The following is a 27,694-nucleotide window of genomic DNA, read 5'->3' as shown; positions in this document are numbered from 1 at the left end:
TCTCTTTAATCTTTATATTTTTATTTCTATAGTCTTTTGTTGGGTTAAATTCTCAAAATGTATAGATTATAAGTTCAGTTAATTACTTTTTCTTACTTGCCTCTACATTATTGAGATGTATAGATTATAATGTCAAATTCTAGATGTTTGAATCTTACAATTCTCTTTAATCTTTATATTTTTATTTCTATAGTCTTTTGTTGGGTTAAATTCTCAAAATGTATAGATTATAAGTTCAGTTAATTACTTTTTCTTACTTGCCTCTACATTATTGAGATGTATAGATTATAATGTCAAATTCTAGATGTTTGAATCTTACAATTCTCTTTAATCTTTATATTTTTATTTCTATAGTCTTTTGTTGGGTTAAATTCTCAAAATGTATAGATTATAAGTTCAGTTAATTACTTTTTCTTACTTGCCTCTACATTATTGAGATGTATAGATTATAATGTCAAATTCTAGATGTTTGAATCTTACAATTCTCTTTAATCTTTATATTTTTATTTCTATAGTCTTTTGTTGGGTTAAATTCTCAAAATGTATAGATTATAAGTTCAGTTAATTACTTTTTCTTACTTGCCTCTACATTATTGAGATGTATAGATTATAATGTCAAATTCTAGATGTTTGAATCTTACAATTCTCTTTAATCTTTATATTTTTATTTCTATAGTCTTTTGTTGGGTTAAATTCTCAAAATGTATAGATTATAAGTTCAGTTAATTACTTTTTCTTACTTGCCTCTACATTATTGAGATGTATAGATTATAATGTCAAATTCTAGATGTTTGAATCTTACAATTCTCTTTAATCTTTATATTTTTATTTCTATAGTCTTTTGTTGGGTTAAATTCTCAAAATGTATAGATTATAAGTTCAGTTAATTACTTTTTCTTACTTGCCTCTACATTATTGAGATGTATAGATTATAATGTCAAATTCTAGATGTTTGAATCTTACAATTCTCTTTAATCTTTATATTTTTATTTCTATAGTCTTTTGTTGGGTTAAATTCTCAAAATGTATAGATTATAAGTTCAGTTAATTACTTTTTCTTACTTGCCTCTACATTATTGAGATGTATAGATTATAATGTCAAATTCTAGATGTTTGAATCTTACAATTCTCTTTAATCTTTATATTTTTATTTCTATAGTCTTTTGTTGGGTTAAATTCTCAAAATGTATAGATTATAAGTTCAGTTAATTACTTTTTCTTACTTGCCTCTACATTATTGAGATGTATAGATTATAATGTCAAATTCTAGATGTTTGAATCTTACAATTCTCTTTAATCTTTATATTTTTATTTCTATAGTCTTTTGTTGGGTTAAATTCTCAAAATGTATAGATTATAAGTTCAGTTAATTACTTTTTCTTACTTGCCTCTACATTATTGAGATGTATAGATTATAATGTCAAATTCTAGATGTTTGAATCTTACAATTCTCTTTAATCTTTATATTTTTATTTCTATAGTCTTTTGTTGGGTTAAATTCTCAAAATGTATAGATTATAAGTTCAGTTAATTACTTTTTCTTACTTGCCTCTACATTATTGAGATGTATAGATTATAATGTCAAATTCTAGATGTTTGAATCTTACAATTCTCTTTAATCTTTATATTTTTATTTCTATAGTCTTTTGTTGGGTTAAATTCTCAAAATGTATAGATTATAAGTTCAGTTAATTACTTTTTCTTACTTGCCTCTACATTATTGAGATGTATAGATTATAATGTCAAATTCTAGATGTTTGAATCTTACAATTCTCTTTAATCTTTATATTTTTATTTCTATAGTCTTTTGTTGGGTTAAATTCTCAAAATGTATAGATTATAAGTTCAGTTAATTACTTTTTCTTACTTGCCTCTACATTATTGAGATGTATAGAGAAGATAATGAATTCAAGCGAAAACTAGATAATAAGTCAGCAGTAGTTGTTGAGGCTGCAGTATCTGGGAGTCGTAGGTCATCCAAAACGTAAAGTCCCCCATGTCTATGGCCTGTCCCAATCAGCCTCCCAGAATGTGGATCCTGCACACAACAAGAAGTGGAAGAAAACATAACCGAATAACCGAAATCACATATTTGACTAACAGAAGCAAGACTCAAAGTAAGATTAGGAATATAATAAACATTAGAAAGAGACAAGTTAGGTGTGGAGACAGAACCAATGCCTGCTAGTGGCATAGGAGTGCCATCAGCAGTCATAACCGACACAGACGATGCAGGTTTCACAGACACAAAAGATTTATCATCGTATGTCATATGATGAGATGCTCCAGAATCAAGAATCCATATGGAAGGAGATATACCTGACATACCAGAGAAGTTCAAACCTTTAGAAGAGGTGGCAGACATGGCATGTGATTGAGTGGCAAGAAGTCTTTGGGAAGCAGTCTCAATCTGCAATATCAGATATTTGGGAAGCAGTCTCAGATGAGTATACAGAACCAGAACTAGAGCCAATGGTAGGTGGAGCAGAAGCAACAACATTGGACGATGGCCCCCTAAAATTCTTCTTATGTGCTCTCCCTAATTTCGGACAACGTGTTTTCCAATGACCTTTTTCTTTGCAGAATGCACATTCATCATTACCAAGCCCAACTCTCCCTTGAGATGTTTTTTTTTGAACAGGAGCAACAAAAACAGATGGAGGAGCTGAGAGAATTTCCTTATTTAACATACCAGAATGAGTCTTAAGTCTGATTTCTTCTGCCAACAATTCACTAACTACTGATTCAACATTAGGAAGGGGGGAACGATGCAAAATACCCCCACGAAGGCCCTCAAAATCATCACGAAGAGCCATTAGAAACCAAACCAGACGTTGCTCCTCTCTTTGATCAATGTATGCTTTGACAGCTTTCAACTCAGGTGATTCCATAAGAGCCAATTGATCCCACAGATTAGTCATTGCCGAATAGAATTCCTGAATGGTCATACTGCTCTGCTTAAGGGCTCTAATATCACTTTCTAACTGATAACGTTTTGCAAAGTTAGACTGAACATACAAACGTTTCAAGTGATCCCAAATCTCTTTAGCAGTATCATATTTTGCTAGTTGTACTCCTATAGACAACTCAACAGAATTATTAATCCAAGTAATAATTTTTGAATTACTAACATTCCATGTTTTCAGATCTTTTGCATATTGAGTTTCATCCTTTTTATCTGTAGGCTTAACAGAAGTTCCATCAACAAAACCCCACATATCTTTTCCAATCAAATTTTTTTTCATCACATAACTCCAATAAGAGTAATTTTGTCCATTGAGGTGAACACTAACAACTTGAAGAGAATCATCCTTAACACTAGCCATAACAAATAATGACAGGAAAATACGACAAACACAATCACTGAGACAAAGTAAATTAAGGATAACCTGGTGCTGTGCGAGCACGATTTCTCCCTCTCCAGATGTCGTTTCGTCGATCCGACCATTGAAGACGAAGACCTAAATGTTGCGAACCTGCTATCCAAAAATCAGCCCGATCCAACGGTTAACGAATGTGCAATCGATGTTTTTCTGAGACTGATTTAACAAAATCGGGAATAGGGTTACTCTTCTCTTTTCTCTTTTGGTGGTTGTCTTTCCTATCAAAATAGTCTCTCTCTTCTCTAGGTAGATCCAAAAATTAACCAAAGCTCTTTGATACCATGTTAACAATGAAAAGAGGAAGAAAGAGGAAGAAGAGAAACAACCACTCTAGAGTTTCATAACATATAATGAACTAAACTAAAGTTAATAGGGTTACAATGAGTATATATAGAGAAAAATAGAAAATATCTAAAATACCCTTACTACTAATATATAATAATATTATCTAATAAAGACAACTTTCTCACATTTGTTAAGCCAAATAATTTTGAAAATACTTATGATCATTTCTAATGATTAAATTCTTTTTAATTTCAGGGGAGACAAATGCAAAACATTTACTGTATCAAAAGATGTATTTGGTTATTGTGACTATTAGCCAAACATACTGCTAATGTGAAAAACTATTTCATTTAAACTGTTTTTGTATCTATCTGAAATATATCTTAAATAGCCCCATTTTTTTTAGTCTTATAATTTTTCATTAACATTATTTTAGGACGTCAATAAACTCGGAACTATATAGGATACCTATTATAGAAAATAATGCACTATAACATACGGAAGTAGCATATTATAAATTAAAAATTGAACGATCACTTGTTTTGGATAAAAATATATACTAGCTACGGAGTTTACAATTTTTATTGATGGACCATTAAAAAATATAAGGTATAATTTAGTTTTTCAAAATTTTTGCATAGTCTCTCTTTATGTTGGTGTAGTTGGAATTTGAACTTATATCGAATTAACATGCCTTTAAAATCAAATTGCTAAATCAACACCACCACAACACTTTGATTTTTAGGATATCAAACGAGCTAGATAATATATATATATATATATAAATATTCAAAATAATGTATCTATTTAGTAAAATTAAAATATATTGGGGTGTCTTAGAGAAGATCCATCCCTATATATATAGATAGGTCGAGATATGTTGATTTTAGGAGTAACTCTGTGATGAATTACTCCACTTAATAACTCAACATGAATTATGAATTTTACTAAAATTTCTTATTAAGTAAATAAATTTTACAAATTTTTATAAAATTTTAAAACTATTTCGCACTTTATTAAATAATTTTAAATAAACGTATAAAATTTTTTTTAAAAATATAATTAAATATCAATAGCTAAATTACATAGTTATGAATTTTAAATTTATATAAAACTGTGTACTTGATCATTAATATAATCAAATGTTAGATAATAAAATTCATCATTTGCATTTCATTATTAAACGAAGTAACTTTTCACTCAATTATTCATAGAATCAACTGATTCGGACCCTATGTATATCTAAACTATATACATAAGCCTAAACATGAGCAATAGAGCTCCCAGATAAGCTGATTTCATTTCTATAAAAACCAATGCAATTTAATGGATTAAGTACTTATTTCCTTCTTCTTTTCTACTCCGTTTTTCAATTCTTGGCATCACATACGCCAAAGCCTAAGTTCTGCAGAAATTCCCCCTCAAATCTAAAAATGAAACATATAAACTTATAGGCCAGAAGTGCTAAGAAAGCGTCTTGATCTCAACCAATGGTTAGACTCTCTGGTCGGGTGCCAATACCTTAAGTTATTTCATTTTTCAATTCTTAACATAACTCAATAATCATTTAGCCAAATGAAGTATGAATTTGATAGGGAAATTAAAATTGTGTTGACCAGAGTTCATACCACCCTGATGATAATAACTTTCACTTTCATAGCCTATTCATTCAAACAAATGAACTAACTCATAAGTCATACCAACTCGTACTTAGTAGGCTATTCTTTCACACCAAATAAATAATTAAAATATGTGATTTATGGACAAATTATCCTACTACAGTGAACAAATAAACACTCAACACTTTTATAATTTATGTTGTTTCCAAAATATAATAATTTTATTTTTTATTGGCAAATGTTAAGTTAGTTAATTAACGGAAATTGAGAATTATAACTAATATGAATTGTTGTTTAAAAAGTGTAACTTATGTAGTTGCTCTTGATTCAATGTAAATGATTTATGAATTCCTTCGTGATACCTTGATATTCTTTTCAATACTATTTCGTTATTCCTTAACTCACAAAAATATAATTATATAAAACATAAAAACAAGATTATATATTCTAAGTTATACTTTAGACACGATTTCTTTTACAATTCACTGAGTTTTCACATTTTGTTTTATGAACTATTGTAGAGACATAAATACTCGCTTTCTTTATCTACGGAACCCAATTGAGGATAAAAATATAGTATAACAACCTTATTTTGTAGACTTTTCAATCATTTTAAAGTCATTTTTTTTTGTGGTGCATGTTTTAAGGTAATTTTTCAGAGTTAGCTTCTTCTTTTTTAAAAAAAGTTTGCCTTTAAAAATGCATGTTTTCTGCAGTGTTTGATTTTAAAATGCAAATGTCGTTAATAAATAGACGAGAATAAAGTTAAGAAGTTACTAACAATAGTAATACTTTTGAACGTCTATTTTTTGCTTGAAGATTGAAAATAGTTAGATGTGTATTGTCTATCTAAAATTTTGTTGCTCTTCATTTGTAGTTTTTTTACCTGACATCTACCTATAATCCCTTTTTGATATATCATATTCTATTGTGTATTTATATTTTTTTTCAAACACTATTGATACGTTTAACTTTATTTAAGATGAACAGAGTAATTGAACATCATTGCGGGTCATAAAAATTATAATTATTTGCACACAAAAAAAGTACTTATGATAATTTCCTGTAACAAAATGCCATTTTACTTAAAAGAGTAACTGTAAGATTTATCACTATTTTCAGAATTGTTGGAAGTTAAAACGACAAAGCAGTAAAGTCGTTTAACTAAAGTTCCCTTGACTAGACGTTCCACCAAGGAGTGAGTCCCCAACCAACCCCGTGCTTACTACTTCCTTCTCCGGCCGAAGCCAAACGGAAACTCGAAACCAGCGATCGCATCGCATCATGGACAGTAAAAACGTCGTCGTTTGCGACAACGGAACCGGGGTACTTCTCTCTCTCTCTCTCTCTCTCTCTCTCCAATTTCCGCATCTAATTTCAAAATCAAACCGCATTGCAACCGATCCAAGAGATCTTAGAAAAATAAATCACCGAAATCTCAAATTTGCACTAAATTTTGTATATTTCATGAAGTGTGTTTTCCAATTCTATTTATAACAGTTTATATTTCTTCTCATTCTGATGTCATTGTTTATTTTATTTTTAATTTGTGTTTCTATTTAAATTCAGTATGTGAAGTGTGGTTTTGCTGGGGAGAATTTCCCTACCTCCGTTTTTCCTTGTGTGGTTGGGAGGCCTATGCTTCGATACGAAGAATCGCTCACCGAGCAAGCGCTAAAGGTATGCCAAACTTCATTTGTAATATTTTATGTTACAAATGATTCTTGAGGTAAAATTGATTTTAACATGTTTGGTTGCTCTCAGAATAAAATTGATTTTGCCTTCAGAATTGATTCTAACTTGAAGCTAATATTCACAGTTTTTGAGTATAAGCGTGATTTTTAAACTGAAATTTATTATTGTTTGATGTAGTCACTTTTTACTAAAATCAATTTTACAAAATCAATTTTAGTCACCATAGAACCAAACCTATGCTTAGATTATTATTATATGTACTTTGTTTGATGTACAAGATGGCATGTAGTTGTTATTATGAAAGTCATTTATGTTTTTAGTAATTCTCCATGGGGAGGAACTTTCTCCACCCTGCATTTCTAAAAAACTACACATGTTTTTGAAAGTGTATTTTTAGACGATATAATTTACTAAAAAATGTACTTTTGGATGGGACATTTTTTTATTTCTTCTGGATGGGTACAATTGAAGTCATGTTGGAGGTGGGAAAGTTCCTCCTTTCTCAATGCCTAGTTGTTCAGAGTCACACATTGACTTGAGATATGACTTTGAGTTTGTGCTTATAAACTAGTTTTTGGTGGGGTGAGTTAGACCCTAAGCCAAAATTCATAGATGATATTTGAGCTTATTCCAGAATTTTTATTGGGCCCAGATCTCTTTTATTCCACCCGCATTTGTCCACCTTTCAAGTGTCTGTTTTGTGGGGTTTAGTTAAATTCTAATCCCAATTTTTTTTTTTTTTATAAATAAAATTTACGGTGAGGGGATGGTTAACTAGTCCAAGGTAGGGAAGACCTTTGGGCTCAAAGAACACTTACAAAGGGATTTACATTTGCCTCCTTCCAAGGGCACCTGTAGGGCTCGAACTCGGAACCTCCGGATCCAAGGCCTGTCTTTTTATCACTAGACCAAGCCCTTGGAATTATTCCTAATCCAAATTGAGATGATATTAGAGACTATTTCAGATATGTTATTGGGCCAAGATTTTTCAACTTGCATATGTTCATTCCCCAAATGTCTTATCGTGGGCATGCAAGAGTGTATCCCTGTCATTCCATCCTTTTCTAAACGCAAGTGAGTGTATTGACTGTTTAGAGTCCCACATCAACGAGAGTCCAGAGCAATGTCCTAGGTAGTGTTTACAAGGTTACGGCAGCCCTTGCCTTACAAGTCGGTTTTGTCTCTTATTATACGCACTTTTAGCTTCCTGTTTTTAAAGATGTTGCTCAGGTCTTTGTGAGATTTATTATTTATTTATTTACCTTTTAAATTATGTTCTATTTAGGATATTGTTGTTGGCGAAGGATGTGCAGACTTGCGGCATCAGCTTGATATATCTTATCCTGTAAACAATGGCATTGTTCAAAACTGGGATGACATGTGTCATGTGTGGGATCATGCATTTTTCAATGAATTAAAAGTAACCTTCTAGTACTTTTTTTTTCCTCATTGTTCTTTCATCTCTGATTGCGTTGATTTCATAGCCAACTGCAGTACACAATTTTCCTTGACAGATTAACCCTCAAGACTGTAAGATTTTACTCACAGATCCGCCTCTCAATCCCTCAAAGAATCGCGAAAAGATGGTTTGTGGATCAACTGTGTGCTTCCTTTGGCTAATTTCTTAAATATTAATTGTTTTAAATATTGTTGTTTATGTGATTTGGCCTGGCAGGTTGAGACAATGTTTGAGAAGTACAATTTTGCTGGAGTTTTTATCCAAATCCAAGCTGTTCTAACATTATATGCTCAAGGTGCTTATAGAGATGAGTGAAGGTTGATGTTTTGTATTGTTTTGTGTTTTTTTATCTCATCCTAATTAGAGTTTACATCCCCTAATTGCTGTTTTATGACAAAACTAAAAAACATCAAAATCAATGAACTCATTTATTGTTTTAACTTTTTGAATGTTTTTCCATGTATAACCTTATGGAAAATTGTGAGACATTAAATACACTCACTAATATTAAAAAGACAAGCATTTTAAATGAGGGTAAAAAAGTAATTTAAACAGTGAATACACATTAAAAATTGTAACATTTTCTTATAAATGGACCAAAAACTTCTCCAAAAGTTCTCGTATAATTAGGGCCGAGGGTACTAACTCTAATCATAACATATAGGTATTTATAAACCTTAGATATTTTATGATTTGTTATAATTTTATTCACCATATGTGGTGACATCATATACTCTTGGAAAACTTTCTCTTCATCAATATGCATTCTTTGTGCTTTCTTAACATTTCTTGGCTTGTGTCAGGTTTGCTGACTGGATTAGTTATAGACTCGGGTGATGGTGTCACTCATGTGGTAATTAATTAACATCTGTGCTACTTAATTATCATGCTGATCACTATGATGGTGCTACTGCTCGATTATATCTCTTTCTTATATAACTATGTTGTCAAGCTTTACAAACTTATGCCCTTTTGTTTTCTCATAACAAGTAGTGGATTATATGAGTTTTGTTAAGTAACTAAATCAAAGATTTGATAAGTCCAAAAATATTCTAAATAATGTTGTATTTTCAACCTTAAGAAACATTGACGCAGAAATGCTGTGTTGGCTGACAAAGTCTATTGAAAAGTTGGTTATGGATGAGTTGGATGGATTGAAACCTGTTCGGTGCTCATCTGATAAATAGAAAGTATTCAACCACAATCACAAAGGGGAAAGCACCAGGTTTAGCCTAGAGAAACAAGAAATTGCAGTTGGCTTACTCACAAATAACTTTTTCTTGGATATTTACTTTACTCACACAATTCTGCATACATTACTGCAGTTAGTTCTTTCAGTTTAGTGCACGAGCATTGTCATCAATTTGTTTAGCATTGTTTATAACTTCATATTTAGGGATTGCTTACTTATTTGTTATTATTAATATACAATACTCCCTCCGCCCCTTATTATAAGATACTCCAACAAAGTTTACACATATTAAGAAAAGTTGTAGTAATAAATTTGTCACAAATGTGTGATACTTGAACATATTTATCCCTACAATTATTGATATCATAAGAGAGAAAAATATTTACGTTTCTCAATGGTAAATTAAATAGGGGCATTTTTGTAAAGAAATCATTTATGCATGTGGAATTTTGAAAATGGTCTGATATTAAGAACAAAGGAAAAGTGAAAAATGGTCTTATAATTAGGGACGGAGGGAGTATATGTAATATATAATTTCATTGTCCATGAATGTAAGAACGTGCCTTGTATCATATCATGACACATCTGTAATGGTTCCACGCAATTTGGAGATATGCAAATCAAATATTTGTGTAGAGAATTTAAATCAAATTTTTAAAAGAAAATTATATTCTCCTGTATGGCATTTTCATGATGCAAGGATGAAATGGTGAAATCTTGTGTTTCATTATTTCTATTTGTTGAAGCATAATTTATGAATATATATACCGACTGATCATCCATTCACCAATTATCATCTTGGCACAGTCACTATGTAGATTAGATCCATGTTTTAAGGAAGCAAAAGGTGGTTAACAAGTTCAGTTTTATGACAAATTAATATTTGAAGTTCATTCGGAAAATGTTAGTGATGAAAGTTTTGGTCCAGGTTCCAGTTGTTGATGGCTATTCATTCCCTCATCTGACAAAACGAATGAATGTAGCTGGCCGACATATAACTTCCTATCTTGTTGATTTGCTTTCAAGGAGGGGGTGAGGGCTATTTTCTTTTCAATTTAGTTGTAATTTCAGTATGTCAGTATGATGAAAAGTTGACCCTTTTTATGCTTCAATCCTAACTGGAACACAATCTTCTTTCCTCAAGATATGCACTGAATAGGACTGCTGATTTTGAGACTGTCAGGGAAATCAAAGAGAAGCTATGCTATATAAGGTTGGAATCAAATCTCAAGCCAAACTTTGGTTTTGTGTGGTTTGTAATGTTTTTTCAATAGCTCATCTATTTTCCTGCAGCTATGACTACAAGAGGGAATATCAGTTGGGGCTTGAGACAACTATCCTTGTTAAGAACTATACTGTAAGTTGATATCCTGAATTTCTTGAAATCTGTATAGAACTAGTTCTGTGTATATGGTTATTGATTTTAGTTTACAATTCTGGTTGAAATGACTTGTCTGAAGAAGACACATGTGGCTCAAGTTCTGCTAATCTGTTAATATGATCTGTTAGGACTTATGTTCTTTAAATTGTTTCTTTTCATATGCTTTTCAAGCTTTTCTGTAACCAATTCATAGTTCTTGTGCCTTAATGCATTTATGTAGTATGCTTATCAGTGTTATTGTTATTATTATATTATTATTAAGGTGAATTATGTTTTTAGTTCCCTAACTTACTGTAATTGTCCATTTTAATCTCTAGACTTTCAATTGGTCCTTGTTGGTTTACTTTTGTCCCTACAATATAAGATTTTTTTGGGTTTCAGTCCTTCCCTGTAATATTTGATTTATGTTCAATTAGTCCTTGTAAATAAATGTTACATGGACTAAAGTGAGAAAAAATATTATATTATAGGGACTAAAACAAAACAACAGAAACCAATTGTAGCACATTTCAAAACATTTGGAACAAAAGAAACTTTATAAACTTACAGATTAAAACTGCAATTACCCCAAGTTCTTGGAGGACTAAAACCATAATTAGTCTTATTATATCCACTTGTTTAGGGTTCATGTATGCATGGGGTTCGAGGGTGTCATTACTCATTAGTATTAAACTGTATGTCAAAAGGTGGTGGTCACTAATATACTGTTTATGATCATATCACTTATTGATTTGCACTCTCTAAACCAGCTTCCAGATGGAAGGGTCATTAAAGTAGGCACTGAAAGGTTCCAGGCCCCTGAGGCTCTTTTCACACCGGTAGGTACTTGGTGCCCATTTCACTTCAATTTTCTCCAAATCAGATTTTCAAACTCTCTCAGAAATGATTATTGTATAAAAGGATCTTTGAACGTTAGTATTTTGATGGTGTGTCAGTGCAATTCTAGCTAAACATATAGCGTGTATAAATTTCTGGCTTAATAATGCTTGGCGTTTCCCCCCTTCTTGCAGGAACTTATAGATGTTGAAGGCGATGGAATGGCTGACATGGTATTTCGCTGCATTCAGGAAATGGATATTGACAACCGGATGATGGTATGATCTCAGTTTTAAATTTTTATTCTTTAATATCTTTATCTGGAGTTATTTTATTACATATTTATTATCCCCATTTAAGATTTTAAAGGATTTAACGGTGTCTTCCATATCTAGAAATTTAATGATGCAAGTGTGAAATGATATTTAGTACTTAGCTATCATTTCTGAAATGACATTTAATGATAGCTATTAGTCATTTTGAAATGTTTAGTTATTCTTGTTTTCTACTTAAAACCAGCTATCATATTTGTTGGATCCACTGTGTTCTCTCTTTCTTTTGCACTGGTCTGTAATTGAATAATTTTAAGTTTCCTTTCTTTTGTAGTTAATTTGGAGTGCTGTCATGTGATTAATACTGAATTATCCACTTTAAAATTTACCCCGTCTACCTCACTTGCATCATGCATTTGCAGTATTACAAGTTTCAAAAGAAGATTTTTTACCTCTCATTTACTCTTTGACTGTCATGTCAACACTATGGGGCTCTTCGGTAGGAATGGAGATCACCATATACTTGCTCAATATAAAAATTGAGGAATCGGAAAATAAAATACTAAATTTCACTTTGGACCATAATTTTTTTGAAAAATATTTTCATGCTGCCCTCAGTTGACCACTGTTGAAGTTGTGGGATTTTAGAGAAAAGGAGGAGAGAAAATAATAAGGGTTTGAATATTATTGATAATAGCTTAATGCTGACTTGATTACAAAAGACTCAATACTAATCTTTATTTATAGAGAAACATAGACCTAATTCTAAATAAGGAATAAATCATAATAATAATGAGAGATATTCTAAGATATCTCTATGATTATAAATTGATCCTAATAAATAATTTAAGATACTCTAATATAATATAAAAGATATTATAAGATTTTTAATAATATTCTAACACTCCCCCTCAAGCTAAAGCTTACTAAGTTTTAGCTTGTTACAATCAAACAAAGTGTTGCTACGCAAAATAATAAAAAAGATGGAAATGCAACTCAGAGATGCAGGTGAAGTCGGAGATAATTGCTATAAATACAGCCTAGCCAGATAGCCGGAATGATCATCAGCATGAGAGAAATTCATGGCAAGCAATTGAACAAAGCAAGGTCCGTTCTTCTAAAAAACTGCATTTGGAAGCTTCAAACCAACAATATCAGAGACTCAAAATATTTAAACTTGAATTTGCTTCAAGGAGAGAGAGACATGCTTCAGGGAGAGAAAGGCAAGACCAATACATCTGGGACAAAGATAGGGCCAGTGTATCTAGGACAAATTGCCAAACTGTATGCATGTGGCTCGAAAGAAAAAACATAAAACAGATCTGGAACCAGAAAGGAAAACTCAATCTAGACGACTGAAACATTATGTCGGAAAGCAGACATACGCGCCTGAGCTCGAGGCTGTTGGTGGCGGCGCGTGAGATGAACACGGCGGATCTTGGAGGCACATGAGCGTGCACGGAGCAACTTTTGACCTAAAAGAAATCTGAGTTGTGTAGATTGGGAGATTCCACACACAATGAAAGTGGTTGTGTCAGAAAACTTTTCCAGCAGCGATGGCAGGCAGCAGTAGCAGACAGCGCAACAGCACAACAGGCAGCAGACGACGACGGCGGCAGATCTACTCGCATGGGAGATTAGCAGCGCGTGAGACAACTTTTGGTGGCGCGCTTTTGGGCATGACCTGATCTGGAGATGCAGCGTTGTTCGCCGGAAATAGTGGCAGCGGCGACAGTAGCGAACTGAACGGAAAACGAGTGAAACGTGTCTTGGAAAAGAGAAAAGGAGGATCGAACCAGACTTGATACCATGTTGAAGTTGTGGGATTTTAGAGAAAAGGAGGAGAGAAAATAATAAGGGTTTGAATATTATTGATAATAGCTTAATGCTGACTTGATTACAAAAGACTCAATACTAATATTTATTTATAGAGAAACATAGACCTAATCCTAAATAAGGAATAAATCATAATAATAATGAGAGATATTCTAAGATATCTCTATGATTATAAATTGATCCTAATAAATAATTTAAGATACTCTAATATAATATAAAAGATATTATAAGATTTTTAATAATATTCTAACAACCACTTTTCCAACTACTCAACCTAGTAAATCCTCGAGCTTTGTGTTAGTCGTCTGATTTTTAATGACCTCCACCTGCTTTTAGATATTTGTAAAGGTTCATGAATAAATTACATTTTCATTTTCCGTCTTTCCAAATGAGTATCATTATAGTAGTCCCTAAATTGAAGAACTTACACTTATGATTAAAACCACTTCAGCTGTAGATAATCTTGTACATAACTTGCACAGTACAGTCCTCCTTCCTCTGCTATTGTATTTTGAAAATGTCACAATTTTTTTCACATTATGTTCTGAGCTTTTGTCTTGCAGCTTTATCAACACATAGTTTTAAGTGGAGGGAGTACCATGTATCCTGGATTACCAAGCCGGTAGTTGTTTATTTCTCCTTTACATTAGCTTTAATTGTCCTTAATCTTTTGTGTTGCTGAGTTTTTTGATATCATCATTATATGTAATCATTGAACATGTATTGCATGACCCCAATCTCAATCCATTAGTTTCTTTTTCAGCTAAATCCATGGCGATGATATTTTTATTGTATATATAGTAATAATAATAGTTAATGCATCATATGTATGGCTACATATTTTTGATCACCTATTGTCCAACACGAAAAATATTTACTGTACTTCGTATATTTTTCTTTAGACAAAATTGTCTTCTAGAACTCTATATTATATATTGGTTATTTGAAAACTAATGACTGTAGATTCCTTTTCATCTCAGTTTAATGATAAGCTTTTCTATACAGTTATAAATTGGACATATTGCAAACTAGGTTACACTCACCTATGCATATATTATTTTAAAGATGCCTAATTCTTGTTATTATGTTATGCATTAAGTAGTATATTTCTAGAATCTAGATTGTTTTGAATATCAAATTTATGATGTAAACAAATAATTTTGGAGGTCCCTTTTTCTCTGCTTTTACTTTTTTATCTGTTGGACATGGTGTCTGGTTCTCTTAAATTGGTTTCGTTTTTCTTAGTGTGTTTCCAAAATAAAGTTGGTAAAACTGTTCCCTTTCTTTCTCCCCCAATTTCAGATTGGAAAAAGAAATACTTGATCGCTATCTCGATGTTGTTTTAAAGGGCAATAAAGACGGATTGAAGGTAAGCATCAATTTTCTTTTCTTTTTGCTTCTGCATGTGTATCCCGTGTATATTATTGAAGATACTATTTTTCTTGTATTTTAACATTTATTGTAATTTTGGTTTTTGATAAAAGGGTTGTCTGAGTAAACAACTTATGAAGTTCTTATCTATTAAGCACTTACTCCCTCTGTCCCAAATTAATAGTCACTTTGGCAATTTCATACAAATAAAGAAATGTAAATCATTTGAAATGGAAGAAGAGAGAGTAATAAGTAGTAAAGGGTATGATAGGAAAATAAACATTTTCGTTGATATTGTAAAATGACTTATAATTTAGGACGGAGGTAGTACCGTGTAAGTGTTTATGTATATAAACTGTTTTGATTGTCAAAGAGATAATAGGCAAAATTTCGGGTAAACTTGGCGTTCCTTTTAACTTGTTCTAAATTTTCATGTTTTGGTGATCAGAAATTACGATTAAGAATTGAGGATCCACCACGTAGGAAACACATGGTGTACCTTGGAGGTGCTGTCCTTGCAGGAATAATGAAGGTTTGCGTTAAATGTTGAATTTTTGCTTGTTGCTATTCATACCTTATATTTAGTAGTTGTGGATGTCATTGGATTTGACTAATCTAAAGTGCAAAATTAAAAACATTTTTCAAAAAGTTATTGGTTAAGATATTTAGCCACTTTATAGTTATTAGCAGAAAGACGGATACTAGTGTAGCTATTTATCCGATTTTCTATTGTGATATTTTTTTGCAAATATGGAGTATTTTATTGTGTTCGTTGTATAATGTTTGTTTGAATTTAATTCACTTGTTTCAGTTTTATAATATCTATGTTACTTGAGCTTATCTAAATTTTAAATTTTAGTTTTAATATCTAGGTTGTATGTTTTTAAATATAAATTTGGACAAGAAAATTGTTATTAAAGACAAATTTGTACAGAAAAATGTCCGATCAAAATTAATAGTTACTTTTAGAGTTCTTTTTATAGTATGATATAAGATTATATGTGTGCATGTATTTTATCTAATCAAAATTTATAATACATCCATTTACTCTCAAAATTATATATTTCACTTTTGAGAATCCAAATAATTTGGGTCTTCCCTAGTTTGAAAACAAGCATAATCTGAGAAAGTTTGTCAATGGTGGTTAAAATCTAGGATGCACCAGAGTTTTGGATCAACAGGGAAGATTATCTAGAAGAAGGAATTGCATGCCTGAGTAGGTGTGGCCAAGCTTGACTTATCGAGTTCCAGTGATCACACTGAAAATAAGTGATTATTTCATGTATCAAAAGCACATGAGAAGCTGAGTGATGAATACTCAAAGCTATTGAAATTGCCTTCAACAGCTTGCATTAAATGCCGTTGTCCCTGTATAGCTAGTTGTGTGAAAGCAGAAGAAGTCTTGTTTCTTAATAGATACCGCAAAAGAATTCACGTATCCTGCTACAAAAATTGTTGTAACTTAGCTGGCATAAAATGGTGAACAGAAAACACATTGTAAATACTAAAAAAGGTTTCATTTCATGTCTGTGTTACTTTGTTGAATGTTGATACAACTGTCCACATCTGTGTTGGCAATAGCCAAGTTAATGGATTTAAGTCTCGGATCACGAAAGTGGTTGAATTTTGGGCTCCTATGTCGCATCTAAATGAGATGAGGTATACCAATTATAGCTGTGAAATGCAATGTGCTTCTGATTCAAGTGGCACATTATTTATTGAGTGCGTATTTGGTTCCTGTTTGGATTGACAAAATCTAGTAACCCACGTGTCAATTCCACCGTAAAATCAAAACATACAATGTACTTGCCAATGACTATATTTGTTACTTTCTAATTGTCATTTTTAATTATTTACAAATACGAAGGGAACTAATTAATTGTTACTTTTCATAAAATTATGTCTTTTGCCTAGAATGTTCTTAACTATTTATTCTTTCATTTCACGTTTTTTTTTCTCTCTGCAATAAATAGTCAAGGTTAATTTTGACAATCAAATAATTAATACTACTTTAAATTTTGAAAACCACGTATTAAAAGGAACATATTTTTGTTGTATAAAAGCGACACTTGAAAAATAATAGAGGGAGTAGTTGTCTTTATCAGGCGTGGATATTATCATGGTGTTGATAATTGTGAGGCAACAGTTAAAAGTTGGCGACAGAGTGAGTATTCAACAGGAGAAGGTTGATTGTGATAATTATGGTTTGGTGCATGGTGCAATCCCATATCAAGCAAACAACATAGCTATTCACAACAATATTATTTATATTGTTATTTTTTAATGGTGACTTGTGGTTCCAGGCCTGCCATGACTTTTGAGTATCAATTGTTTGCAGGTTACACTTAATTATAGTTGAGTACAACCTTGTATGAAGTTTAGCTGGATTAATCTGTTGTCTTTTGCTTATGTCAATTATACCTAACCAATTTACTTAGTATGATGTAATATCTATGTTACCAACAATAAGTACTATTTGAAAATGAGAACCAAGGGGAAGTAAAAAAAAGAGAACGAAGGGGGTTTCTAAAACTCAAAAAACACTAACATAAATACTTATATATCACTCCAAAGAAATCATCACATTAATAACGAAAATTAAATTCACAATTTCGTGGATGTGAATTGATTGAAAATGAAATATTACATAACTTCAATTATATTAATTTGGTGATGTCAAGTTAAAATTTAAAAAATTCCCTTTAGGCCTCATATTAAAATTCACTTTAGACCTCCACATGTGTTGGGTCAATCCTGAACCGTATTATAAATGTTTTCAAACAAACTAGTTGATAAGAGGTGTTTATGTATTCTAAAAAAGATAAGGGGTGTCATACAGAGTAATAAAACTTATTGGGAAGAAAACGGGGCATATCTGTAAAACGCCAACTTCAAAAGTAGTTGAAGTCACAAGATTAAACTTCATTTATCTCTTGAGTAAAATTTAGAATATCATAATTCACTTTCTTGGAAATTGTAGTGTTAACGCCAAAAGAAAAAGATAAATTTTAGGCTATCTTTAAAAATTGCAGATAAATTACCACAACCAATTAAAATCAACCACATGTATTGCACTAGCTTTTTATTTTAGAATTTTAGATTTGACATAGTTAATGGAGTGCACATGTTGATTTTAACTTGTTGCAGGTAACTTATCCACAATTTTCCGAAACAACCTATGTCTCACCAAAGAATAATCATGGCTTAATCTGGAAAACATAATCTAGTCTAGTGTGAAAGAGAACGACCCACTTGTATTCTAAAAACTAAACTATAGATATTTTCATTGTGTGTAAAGTACTGAAATTAGGCATTTGCTAATAACTGTAGTAATTATGTGAACCAAAATTAACAAGAGTTTAATGAACATGCACTGTCACTATCAATGTAAAACTATTTACATTGACATAGTTTTACATGAGTTATTGATTGTGTAGTTATTTTATGATGATAATCTATTGTTATTTCAGTTTCAGTGGGTGATGAAGATGAAAGACTTTGTAGAAACTTTATATAGGATTCTACTACAAATAGTAACAAATGTCATCTTGTTTCTTGGTCTACTATTTGCATGAAAAAAGAAGAGGGGGTCTTGTTTTTCACAATATGAGAATGGTTAACGCTAGTTATACGATGAAGTTGAAGTGGAATATGATTATCAATCAAAATGCCTTTTGGATTCAAATTATATGCTCAAATATAACTGTGGCAACTTGATTATACCATACATTCAATGTGGGGCCAACACTTCTCATATTTGGAGAGGAATTACCAAATATTGGCCTATAGTAGAAAATGGTATTTATTGGATTATTAGAAATGCACACTCTATTAGATTTTGGTTTGATGATTGGGTATCTGGAGTTGATAAGTTATGTGAATATGGGATAGCCATTCCTCCATATGCTATGAACTTTCTTGTTAGTGATTATGTTGTTGAGAATGGTTGTAACCGGTCTATGATTAATCAGGCCCTTCCTATAACATCTGCACAAAAATTGCGAGTCTTAAGCCTCCTCTTGCCGATCAGGATGATTTCCCTATATGGAAATTTTCTAATGATAATTTTTCACTATTAAATATGTTTACCAATTATGTCAATAGAGGATTCTACTCTTTTTGACTCTCCTAATTTCAATCTGGTGTGAAAATTGATTACTCCTTCTTTGAAAGCTTTCACATTGATAACTTTTAACTAATGTTGAAAGAAACCATCGGAGTATGTTAGATATTGATGTTTGCATTAGATTCTCCCAAGCATTGGAAACCATTATGCATGTCACATAGTCTTTGAGATAACTTTATTACTTTGGAAGATGAGCAGTGAAACTCCTTTTTTAGGCCCTGGTTTTCTCAATGGATTGATTTTCATCTTACGTTAAATGATGTTGGCTTGATCAGAAGAGGCCATTGGCCTCTTGTGTTTGGTATCTTGGTAAATATATTGTGGATAGATAGGAACCAGTTAGTTTTCTTACGAATATCACTTGATCTTGAGCTATTTTTGCAATCTTTCAACATACATTTTTCCTTAATTCATCAACATCTTTATCTTTTCCCTCCTTCATTTATAGAGGATCGTAAGAGGAAGATTAATGTTAAATGGTACACTTTTGATATTAATTCTTTCAAGCTCAATATCGATGGTTCTTACCACGATACAATAGGCAACACTGCTTGTGCAGGACTTATCAAAGATCATAGATGAATTTATATTCACAGTTTCTTTTGTAATCTTGGCTGATCTACCTTTGTGCTAACTAAGCTTTGAGGGCCGATTCATGGTTTTAGAACAACTTATAATTTGGGTTTGACTACTATTTTGGTGGAAATGGACTCTCTTACTGTGGGCAACATGATTCGGTCTAGGAAAAACATGTAATCTTTATCTTACACCTTTTCTTTAAGAAGTAATCTCTCTTGAATTGTAAGGAATGAAGCTGTGTGATTAATCATGTCTATCGTGAACCTAATTGGTGCAGAGATAAACTGACTAACCTTACCTACTCTCCCTCTCAATTTACTACTTCTAATTCATGACAATTGTGGATGAATGTCTTTCTCTCGATCGCTTCCTTAAAGTTTCTTTTTAATTTTTCCTTTTATAATAAAAATGTATCAAGAACTTATATAATAAATTCCTCTGAAAATAAGAACTATGTAATAAATTCAACATTTTTTTGGGTTTAATGTTATTAAATAATTTATAATCCATTTTCATATTAATACTTCATTATGTTGGTATTACAATTTTTTTCAATTAAATATTTAGTAAACAAATTAAAGGACTTTGTTACGGAAGATGATTGAATTTAAAGGAAAGAGTTAGACGCATATAATTATATAATGAATCTGAATTCAAATCAAGATTCATATTTACTGTTCTATTAAAAAATGACAAAAGGAATTGGTTACTCAATCATGCAACTTTTCGGTAACTGCCAAAAACTAGTGATGTGAAGAAGGAGCTTTTCTTATTTTTTGTCATCATCTAAGAATTAACTAGTAGTGTTTTTATTTTTTATTTATTTTACTATGGGTGTTTTTTTTTCCCATCAAGCTCTTACCTCTATAAAAATTCTTATTATTTTAGAAGTGTATCTTTGAACAATATAAATTATTTAGAAGCTTGACTTTTTAATAATACAAAATCAATTAACATAATTGGTATTAATTGATTATTTTACTTCTTAACAATAAATATGTACATTTTATTTTGATAAAGAAAACTTTAAATGAGTTTAGGTTTCAAAAATTCATTTGGATTAAATTTTTAAAGTAGATATACTAACATATATATATTTACGTATTAATTTAAAGAAATTATTACATTATTAGTAACGATAATTAAATTTACAATATCGTGAATGTGAACCAACTCCATACTAATTAAACCGAAATTTCTCGACAACAAATATGTACATTGAAGTGAGGAGACGTTTTCCTTTTATTTTAGTTTCCTTGATCCAATGAAGTAACGACTAATGAAGTAAAATATTCGGTAAACAAAATGTTAGAGACACCAACCTCACCAAACAAACCCATTTACACATCTTTTTTCTGACCGAGTCTTTTTGTCTTTGGTCACTTTACTAGTGACCTAACCTCACCCATACATAATTCGTCTTCACAAACGGAAATCAAACAAAAACATTTCAAATAAAATTTTGAACAAGAATCAATTAATCAACTATATCCTAACAATCAAGTAAACCTTTTCTAATATGTTATCTAAATAAAATTAAATAAGTAATACCCTTTCTAAAAACTCCACGTTTTGTTGATTGAACCGTTGTCCAAAAATAACTAACTCTTATCTTCACATTTGTATTTATTTTCTAAGTCTTGTTAGAAAAAAATAAAATAAAAACATTTTGAAAAAAAAAAATTCTTTTAATAGAGAAAAAAATCGATTGAATATTTCTATCCAGCTCAATTCAGTTTGACCTAATTTTAAAGATCTATGAATCCATCGTGATTACCAATTAACATATAAGCCGATTATCAATTCCACTAGTTGAACGATCAGTTTAGTTTAATTCTTATATTATTAGAATCAAATATACTATTATGAAATGAAGCATAATAAAAAAACTAAAAAAAATTGATATATCTAATATTAATTTATGACTACATAAATCAACTTTTCAGTTTATATTTTTTTAGATGAATACATTTTCTAAATAATCTATTTCTAATTCAACAAATTGAACCATCATTTTGGTGCAATTCTAAACATGGCAATGAAGTATACCCTTTTTAAAAACTCCACGTTTTGTAGATTGTACCGTTGTCCAAAAACAACTAACTCTCACCTTCACATTATATTTATTTTCCAACATTGGTTTTATTTAAACACCTAAGTAACCATTCCATATCATACATATATAACAACTAATTCCTAAAGAGAGACTCAGTCACATTTCCCATATCATATTGTGTGAAGCAAAAATCAGGTATGACGAGAAAACACAAACACATGTCTTCCATATGACATTTTCATCATTTCAACATTTTTTCTTCTTATCTTCTTTTTTTGTTACCTAACTCATAAACAATATATTGTTTTTTTGTGTGTGTGTGATACAGGTTAATTAAATAATTAATCAAAAACGTTTTGAGATGGAAAATGCAAAGGCAAATGAAAATGGTTACAAAATTAACGTAAAGTTAATGAGTGAACCAACATTTGTGCAACCTTATGAAGAAACAAAGAAAGGAATGTATTTCCTATCAAACCTTGACCAAAACATCGCGGTGATAGTTCGAACCGTTTATTGTTTCGAAAAAGCCGAGAAAGGGAATGAGAATTGCTTTGAAGTGATTAAGAATGCATTGAAGAAGGTTCTTGTTGATTATTATCCACTTGCTGGGAGATTAAGTATAAGTGAAGAGGGTAAGTTAATTGTGGATTGTACAGGGGAAGGTGCTCTGTTTGTTGAGGCTGAAGCTAATTGTTTAATGGAAGAGATTGGTGATATTACAAAACCTGATCCAAGGACTCTTGGTATGCTTGTTTATGATATTCCTGGTGCTAAACATATTCTTCAGATGCCTCCTTTGGTTGCTCAGGTTTGTTTTATTAATTGTTTAGTTTACTTTTTGGTTTAAATTGTCACTTAGTTTGTTGAATTTATCGATTTAGAAAAAAATATTCCATTCTTGATATATTTAGTCAATTTAGTTGATAAGTATGTGTTTTTTTTTAGTTAGTTTGGTTTTGGATCGCAGTCTTTTGTTATTAGTTTGAATAATTGAATTATTGAAGAAAATACGCTTAAAGAATGTTTTTGTAATTTTGATATATTCAAGAACTATTTTGACACCATTTCATATATTTAAGAATTCGGTTAAATATAGCTAATGCAACGCAGTCAAAAACACATTTAAAACATTTTATCTGAAAAATGACAAAAAGAAAAGTCTCTCACACTTTGCATTAAGTATTATAGTTTTGAAGAGTGAACTCTTTATTTCAGGTAACCAAGTTCAAATGTGGAGGTTTTTCTCTTGGACTATGCATGAACCATTGTATGTTTGATGGAATTGGAGCTATGGAGTTTGTGAACTCATGGGGAGAAGTAGCAAGAAATCTACCTCTCTCCATCCCTCCAATTCTCGACCGAAAGATACTCGAGGCGCGAAACCCGCCAAAGATAGAACATTTACATCAAGAATTTGCTGACATTAAAGACAAATCCAACACAAGTAGTTTATATGAAGATGAAATGGTGTATAGATCCTTCTGTTTTGATCCTGAGAAACTAAAAAACCTCAAGAAAAAAGCTATGGAAGATAATGCAATTGAATCTTGCACAACTTTTGAAGTTCTTTCAGCTTTTGTTTGGATTGCAAGAACACAAGCACTTAAAATGTTACCAGAACAAGAAACAAAGCTTCTTTTTGCTGTTGATGGAAGGGCTAAATTTGAACCAAAACTTCCAAAAGGGTATTTTGGGAATGGAATTGTGTTAACAAATGCGGTTTGTAAAGCAGGTGAAATAACAAATAAGCCCTTGTCATGCACTGTGAAAGTTATTCAAGACGCAATAAAAATGGTAAATGATAGTTACATGAGATCAGCTATTGATTATTTTGAGGTAACAAGAGCTAGGCCTTCTTTGGCATGTACACTTTTGATCACAACTTGGTCTAGGCTTGGTTTTCATACTACTAATTTTGGTTGGGGCGAACCGGTCCTTTCTGGACCGGTTTCGTTGCCGGAAAAGGAAGTGATTTTGTTCCTTTCACATGGACAAGAGAGGAGGAACATTAATGTGCTTCTTGGTTTGCCTGCTCCAGTCATGAAGATATTCCAAGATTTGATGATGCATATTTAGGATCTTTTTATATTTTTATTATATGATGGTTATGTTATTTTTTATTATTATATAGTTCTATCATTTCTTGAAAGAGAAGTGAGTATTTATTCTATTTATGAATTTATTGGTGCTAATCAATAACTAAGCGCTTATATATATTGTTATATTGTTGATGTAGTTTATATATGGAATATATTTTACAGTTTTCTCTTAACATATGATTTTGGGGGAGAAGGAGCCCTCCTAACTTAGTATAAAGATAAACATGGACACTTTTTTTTATATACTTGTCATATTTGATCATGTGAGTGTGCAAAAATTTAATTGATTCGATTGAGTAGATAATTAATTTATATTACATCGACAATTGTGGTTAACTATATTTTAACATGTAGTATTGTATGAATTTACAAAAAGTGAATCTATACATCATCAATTCAGTTGGTTGGTAAATAAAATTTGTTTAAAAATTATTTAAACATGAACCGATCACTACTATTTTAGATTGAGCCAAAATTAATTGAAATTTATTAAATACTTGAACACATTTACTTAATACATTATGTAATTCATAAAACTTTTTGTGTGGATCAAATTTTTCCTTTGACGTTGATCTTGATGAAATTTGTTTAGGTGATATAATGCAGCCATTCGGTAATATAGAATTATAGATTTCTTTAATTATTGAAAACTAGATTTTAACCCACAATTTGTGTGGGTGGATTCTATATAATATTAATAAAGATGAATTGTTAATATAATTGATGAAATAAATATAATTTTTAAATAATTTTTTTAAATTTTAAATGGTCGATTACATTAGTCGTTTTTAATTTGTCAATTTAATTTCTAATAATTGTTTCTAGAGACTAAGTTTATTGAATCTTTTTAAAATATATATCAATATTATTTTCACATTTCGTTAGTTCACTACGCGAAACATAGTATTTTACGGCGTTTTTTTGAAGCCATTTATAGTTCTTTTTCAAAAAATTAAGTGCTGTAGTATGTAGCGCCTTAAAAAGATACAACAGCGCTATTTAAAATAAAAAAGCGCTGTAATTCCCTTCTAAAAACGCGCTGCTTGTTGTACTAGTTTTACAATGTTTTTACAAAAAAACGCTGAAATAGCTTCATTCTTATGCACGTTTTACAGCGCTTTTTCAAAAAGCGCGGTAAATCCCTTCTAAAAACGCGTTGTTTGTTGTACTAGTTTTACAACATTTTTTTTGAAAAAACACTGTAATAGGTGCATTTTTACGCACGTTTTACAACACTTTTTCAAAAAAAGCGTTGTAATAGGTGTATTCTTATTCTATATTTATTAAAAAACGTTGTAAATGGAATTTTTAAAATAAAGATTGTTTTGTATAAACAGATTTTTTATGGCATTTTTTTTAAGAAAATGCTATCTTTTTTATGGAATATATATTTTACAGTTTTTCTCTTAACTTATGATTTTGGGGGAGAAGGAGCCCTCCTAACTTAGTATAAAGATAAACATGGACACTTTTTTTCATATACTTGTCATATTTGATTATGTGAGTGTGCAAAAATTTAATTGATTGGATTGAGTAGATAATTAATTCATATTACATTGACAATTGTGGTTAACTATATTTTAACATGTAGTATTGTGTGAATTTACAAAAAGTGAGTCTATACATCATCATTGAATTTTTAAAATTCAGTTGGTTGGTAAATAAAATTTGTTCAAAAATTATTTAAACATGAACCGAACACTACTATTTTAGATTGAGCCAAAATTAATTGAAATTTATTAAATACTTGAACACATTTACTTAATTAATACATTATGTAGTTGATAAAACTTTTTGTGTGTGGATCAAATTTTTCCTTTGACGTTGATCTTGATGAAATTTGTTTAGGTGATATAATGCAGCCCTTCGGTAATATAGAATTATAGATTTCTTTAATTATTGACAACTAGATGTTGACCCACGCTTTGTGTGGGTGGATTCTATATAATATTAATAAAGATGAATTGTTAATATAATTGACGAAATAAATACAATTTTTAAATAATTTTTTTAAATTTTAAATGGTCGATTATTCGTTTTTAATTTATCAATTTAGTTTTTAATAATTGTTTCTAAAGACTAATTTTATTGAATCTTTTTAAAATCAATATCAATATTATTTTCACATTTCATTAGTTTCAACAATTATATTTACAGTTTTCTACAATTTTTGAAGTTAAAGTGGAGATTTTTTATATTATCTTATTAAGACAAAATGTATTTTTTGTTGAGTTAGTGTATTTATTAAGAATCTGGTATCCATATTCATGTGATATCACCATGATCAGAAATTTGGAAGATCAAAGAACATTAATGTTTTTTTATAAAAAAGAAATAGAAATGACAATTTATTTTTCTTAGGGTAGATACAAATAAGGAAAATAAATTATATGATTTAAAAAGAAAATATTGTATGTGAAAACTTTAACTTTGAAATTATTAATAATAGTGTATAATTTATAAAAAAAAAATTAGTGTGTACAAAAAGACACATTAAATGGTAATTGATTAGAAGAAAAGGACTAAATCAAATAATATTTGGAGTTTGTCATCATATTATATTTTGTAATATTTATGTATAATTTATTAAAAACACATACAAAATTAGATTTCAATAGCCTATCACCGTGATATTTATATAGACAAATGTTAATCGTTAGTATGTATCTGATTTGTTCATGAAATCAAAACAGTATTACAAAAGAACTTACATGTTATAGATTTCATATTCCTGGACATGTGGTTTCATTGCTCAATTATTGCAAGAAATTCTTTAATTGGAAGGGAATAGTGAGCCAATGAGAAATTATGGAAGATAATTATGTTATGTAAGAAGAAGTTAAGGGATGCAATTATTGAAATGTGGTGTTATGAAACTATATGGTCATATGAAGAGGAATACAATACAAAAATATTAAAATATAGTTAAGTGAAGAACAATGATAGTACATGCTCAAAAAACAAAAGGGTGGTAGAAATGTAGATAAAAGAAGGCAACTAGAAGAGAGACTTTGGAGGTTGATCCGTTGGATATTTGATTGATATGGAACAAAGATAAATTACACGACGTATGTATAGATGATGTGTTAGTGTAAAAAAATTAGGAGTTGATTTAATATATTATAAATAGATTTAAAAAAATAAAATTTACTGGGAAATCACATTCCAGCATAATTTCTTTTAAAATGCAACACTTATAAAAACATCTTAAGATGTTGCTCATTAGATTATAAAGTATTCCAAATATCAACTATTTTTACGTAAAACTATAGATCATTCAATAAATGTAAAAATACTATTCTTACATTCTTACAATTGAAAGAGAAATCAAATCAATTTACAAATAGAACTAGAGTAAGCCATCAAAATAAGCAAGAATTTTCTTGATAAGTACATAATGTTATATTTGCTATTGACTAGCCACTTTCCATACAAAGTAAAATATTTACAACATAATGTAACTATTCTAATACCAAGGTCTTCAATCATTTGGATTTTTAAATGGAACCTAGCTAGATAGTT

General features: G+C 30.4%; 2 protein-coding genes across 2 annotated transcripts; both read left to right on the top strand.

Annotated features, from left to right (window-relative positions):
• Positions 1-6,450: 6,450 nt before the first annotated feature.
• LOC101496096 (actin-related protein 2) lies at positions 6,451-16,833 on the top strand. Its single transcript, XM_004516397.4, has 15 exons — positions 6,451-6,613; positions 6,857-6,967; positions 8,268-8,402; positions 8,497-8,568; positions 8,658-8,736; positions 9,245-9,294; positions 10,562-10,665; positions 10,778-10,846; positions 10,927-10,990; positions 11,764-11,832; positions 12,025-12,108; positions 14,502-14,560; positions 15,241-15,307; positions 15,758-15,841; positions 16,465-16,833. Exons 1-15 carry the CDS (start codon positions 6,572-6,574, stop codon positions 16,543-16,545), a joined length of 1,170 nt encoding a protein of 389 aa, XP_004516454.1. The 5' UTR covers positions 6,451-6,571; the 3' UTR covers positions 16,546-16,833.
• A 5,280-nt stretch (positions 16,834-22,113) lies between these two features.
• On the top strand, positions 22,114-24,345 carry LOC101496424 (omega-hydroxypalmitate O-feruloyl transferase). Its single transcript, XM_004516398.4, has 3 exons — positions 22,114-22,265; positions 22,399-22,881; positions 23,289-24,345. Exons 2-3 carry the CDS (start codon positions 22,432-22,434, stop codon positions 24,147-24,149), a joined length of 1,311 nt encoding a protein of 436 aa, XP_004516455.1. The 5' UTR covers positions 22,114-22,265; positions 22,399-22,431; the 3' UTR covers positions 24,150-24,345.
• Positions 24,346-27,694: the final 3,349 nt, after the last annotated feature.

Source organism: Cicer arietinum, chromosome 3, assembly GCF_000331145.2.
Source record: "Cicer arietinum cultivar CDC Frontier isolate Library 1 chromosome 3, Cicar.CDCFrontier_v2.0, whole genome shotgun sequence".
Lineage (NCBI taxonomy): Eukaryota > Viridiplantae > Streptophyta > Magnoliopsida > Fabales > Fabaceae > Cicer > Cicer arietinum.
The sequence above is the reverse complement of the archived record's forward strand: the minus strand, read 5'-3'. Positions and strand labels throughout refer to the sequence as shown.

What these genes read in the sequence shown, in the direction of transcription:
- LOC101496096 (XM_004516397.4), top strand. Translation starts at nt 6,572, where the DNA reads ATGGACAGTAAAAACGTCGTCGTTTGCGACAACGGAACCGGG. An exon ending in TCACCGAGCAAGCGCTAAAG is followed by an intron (nt 6,968 to 8,267) that starts GTATGCCAAACT and finishes TGTTCTATTTAG; the next exon opens with GATATTGTTGTTGGCGAAGG. An exon ending in TCTAACATTATATGCTCAAG is followed by an intron (nt 8,737 to 9,244) that starts GTGCTTATAGAG and finishes GGCTTGTGTCAG; the next exon opens with GTTTGCTGACTGGATTAGTT.
- LOC101496424 (XM_004516398.4), top strand. Translation starts at nt 22,432, where the DNA reads ATGGAAAATGCAAAGGCAAATGAAAATGGTTACAAAATTAACGTAAAG. An exon ending in TGCCTCCTTTGGTTGCTCAG is followed by an intron (nt 22,882 to 23,288) that starts GTTTGTTTTATT and finishes TCTTTATTTCAG; the next exon opens with GTAACCAAGTTCAAATGTGG.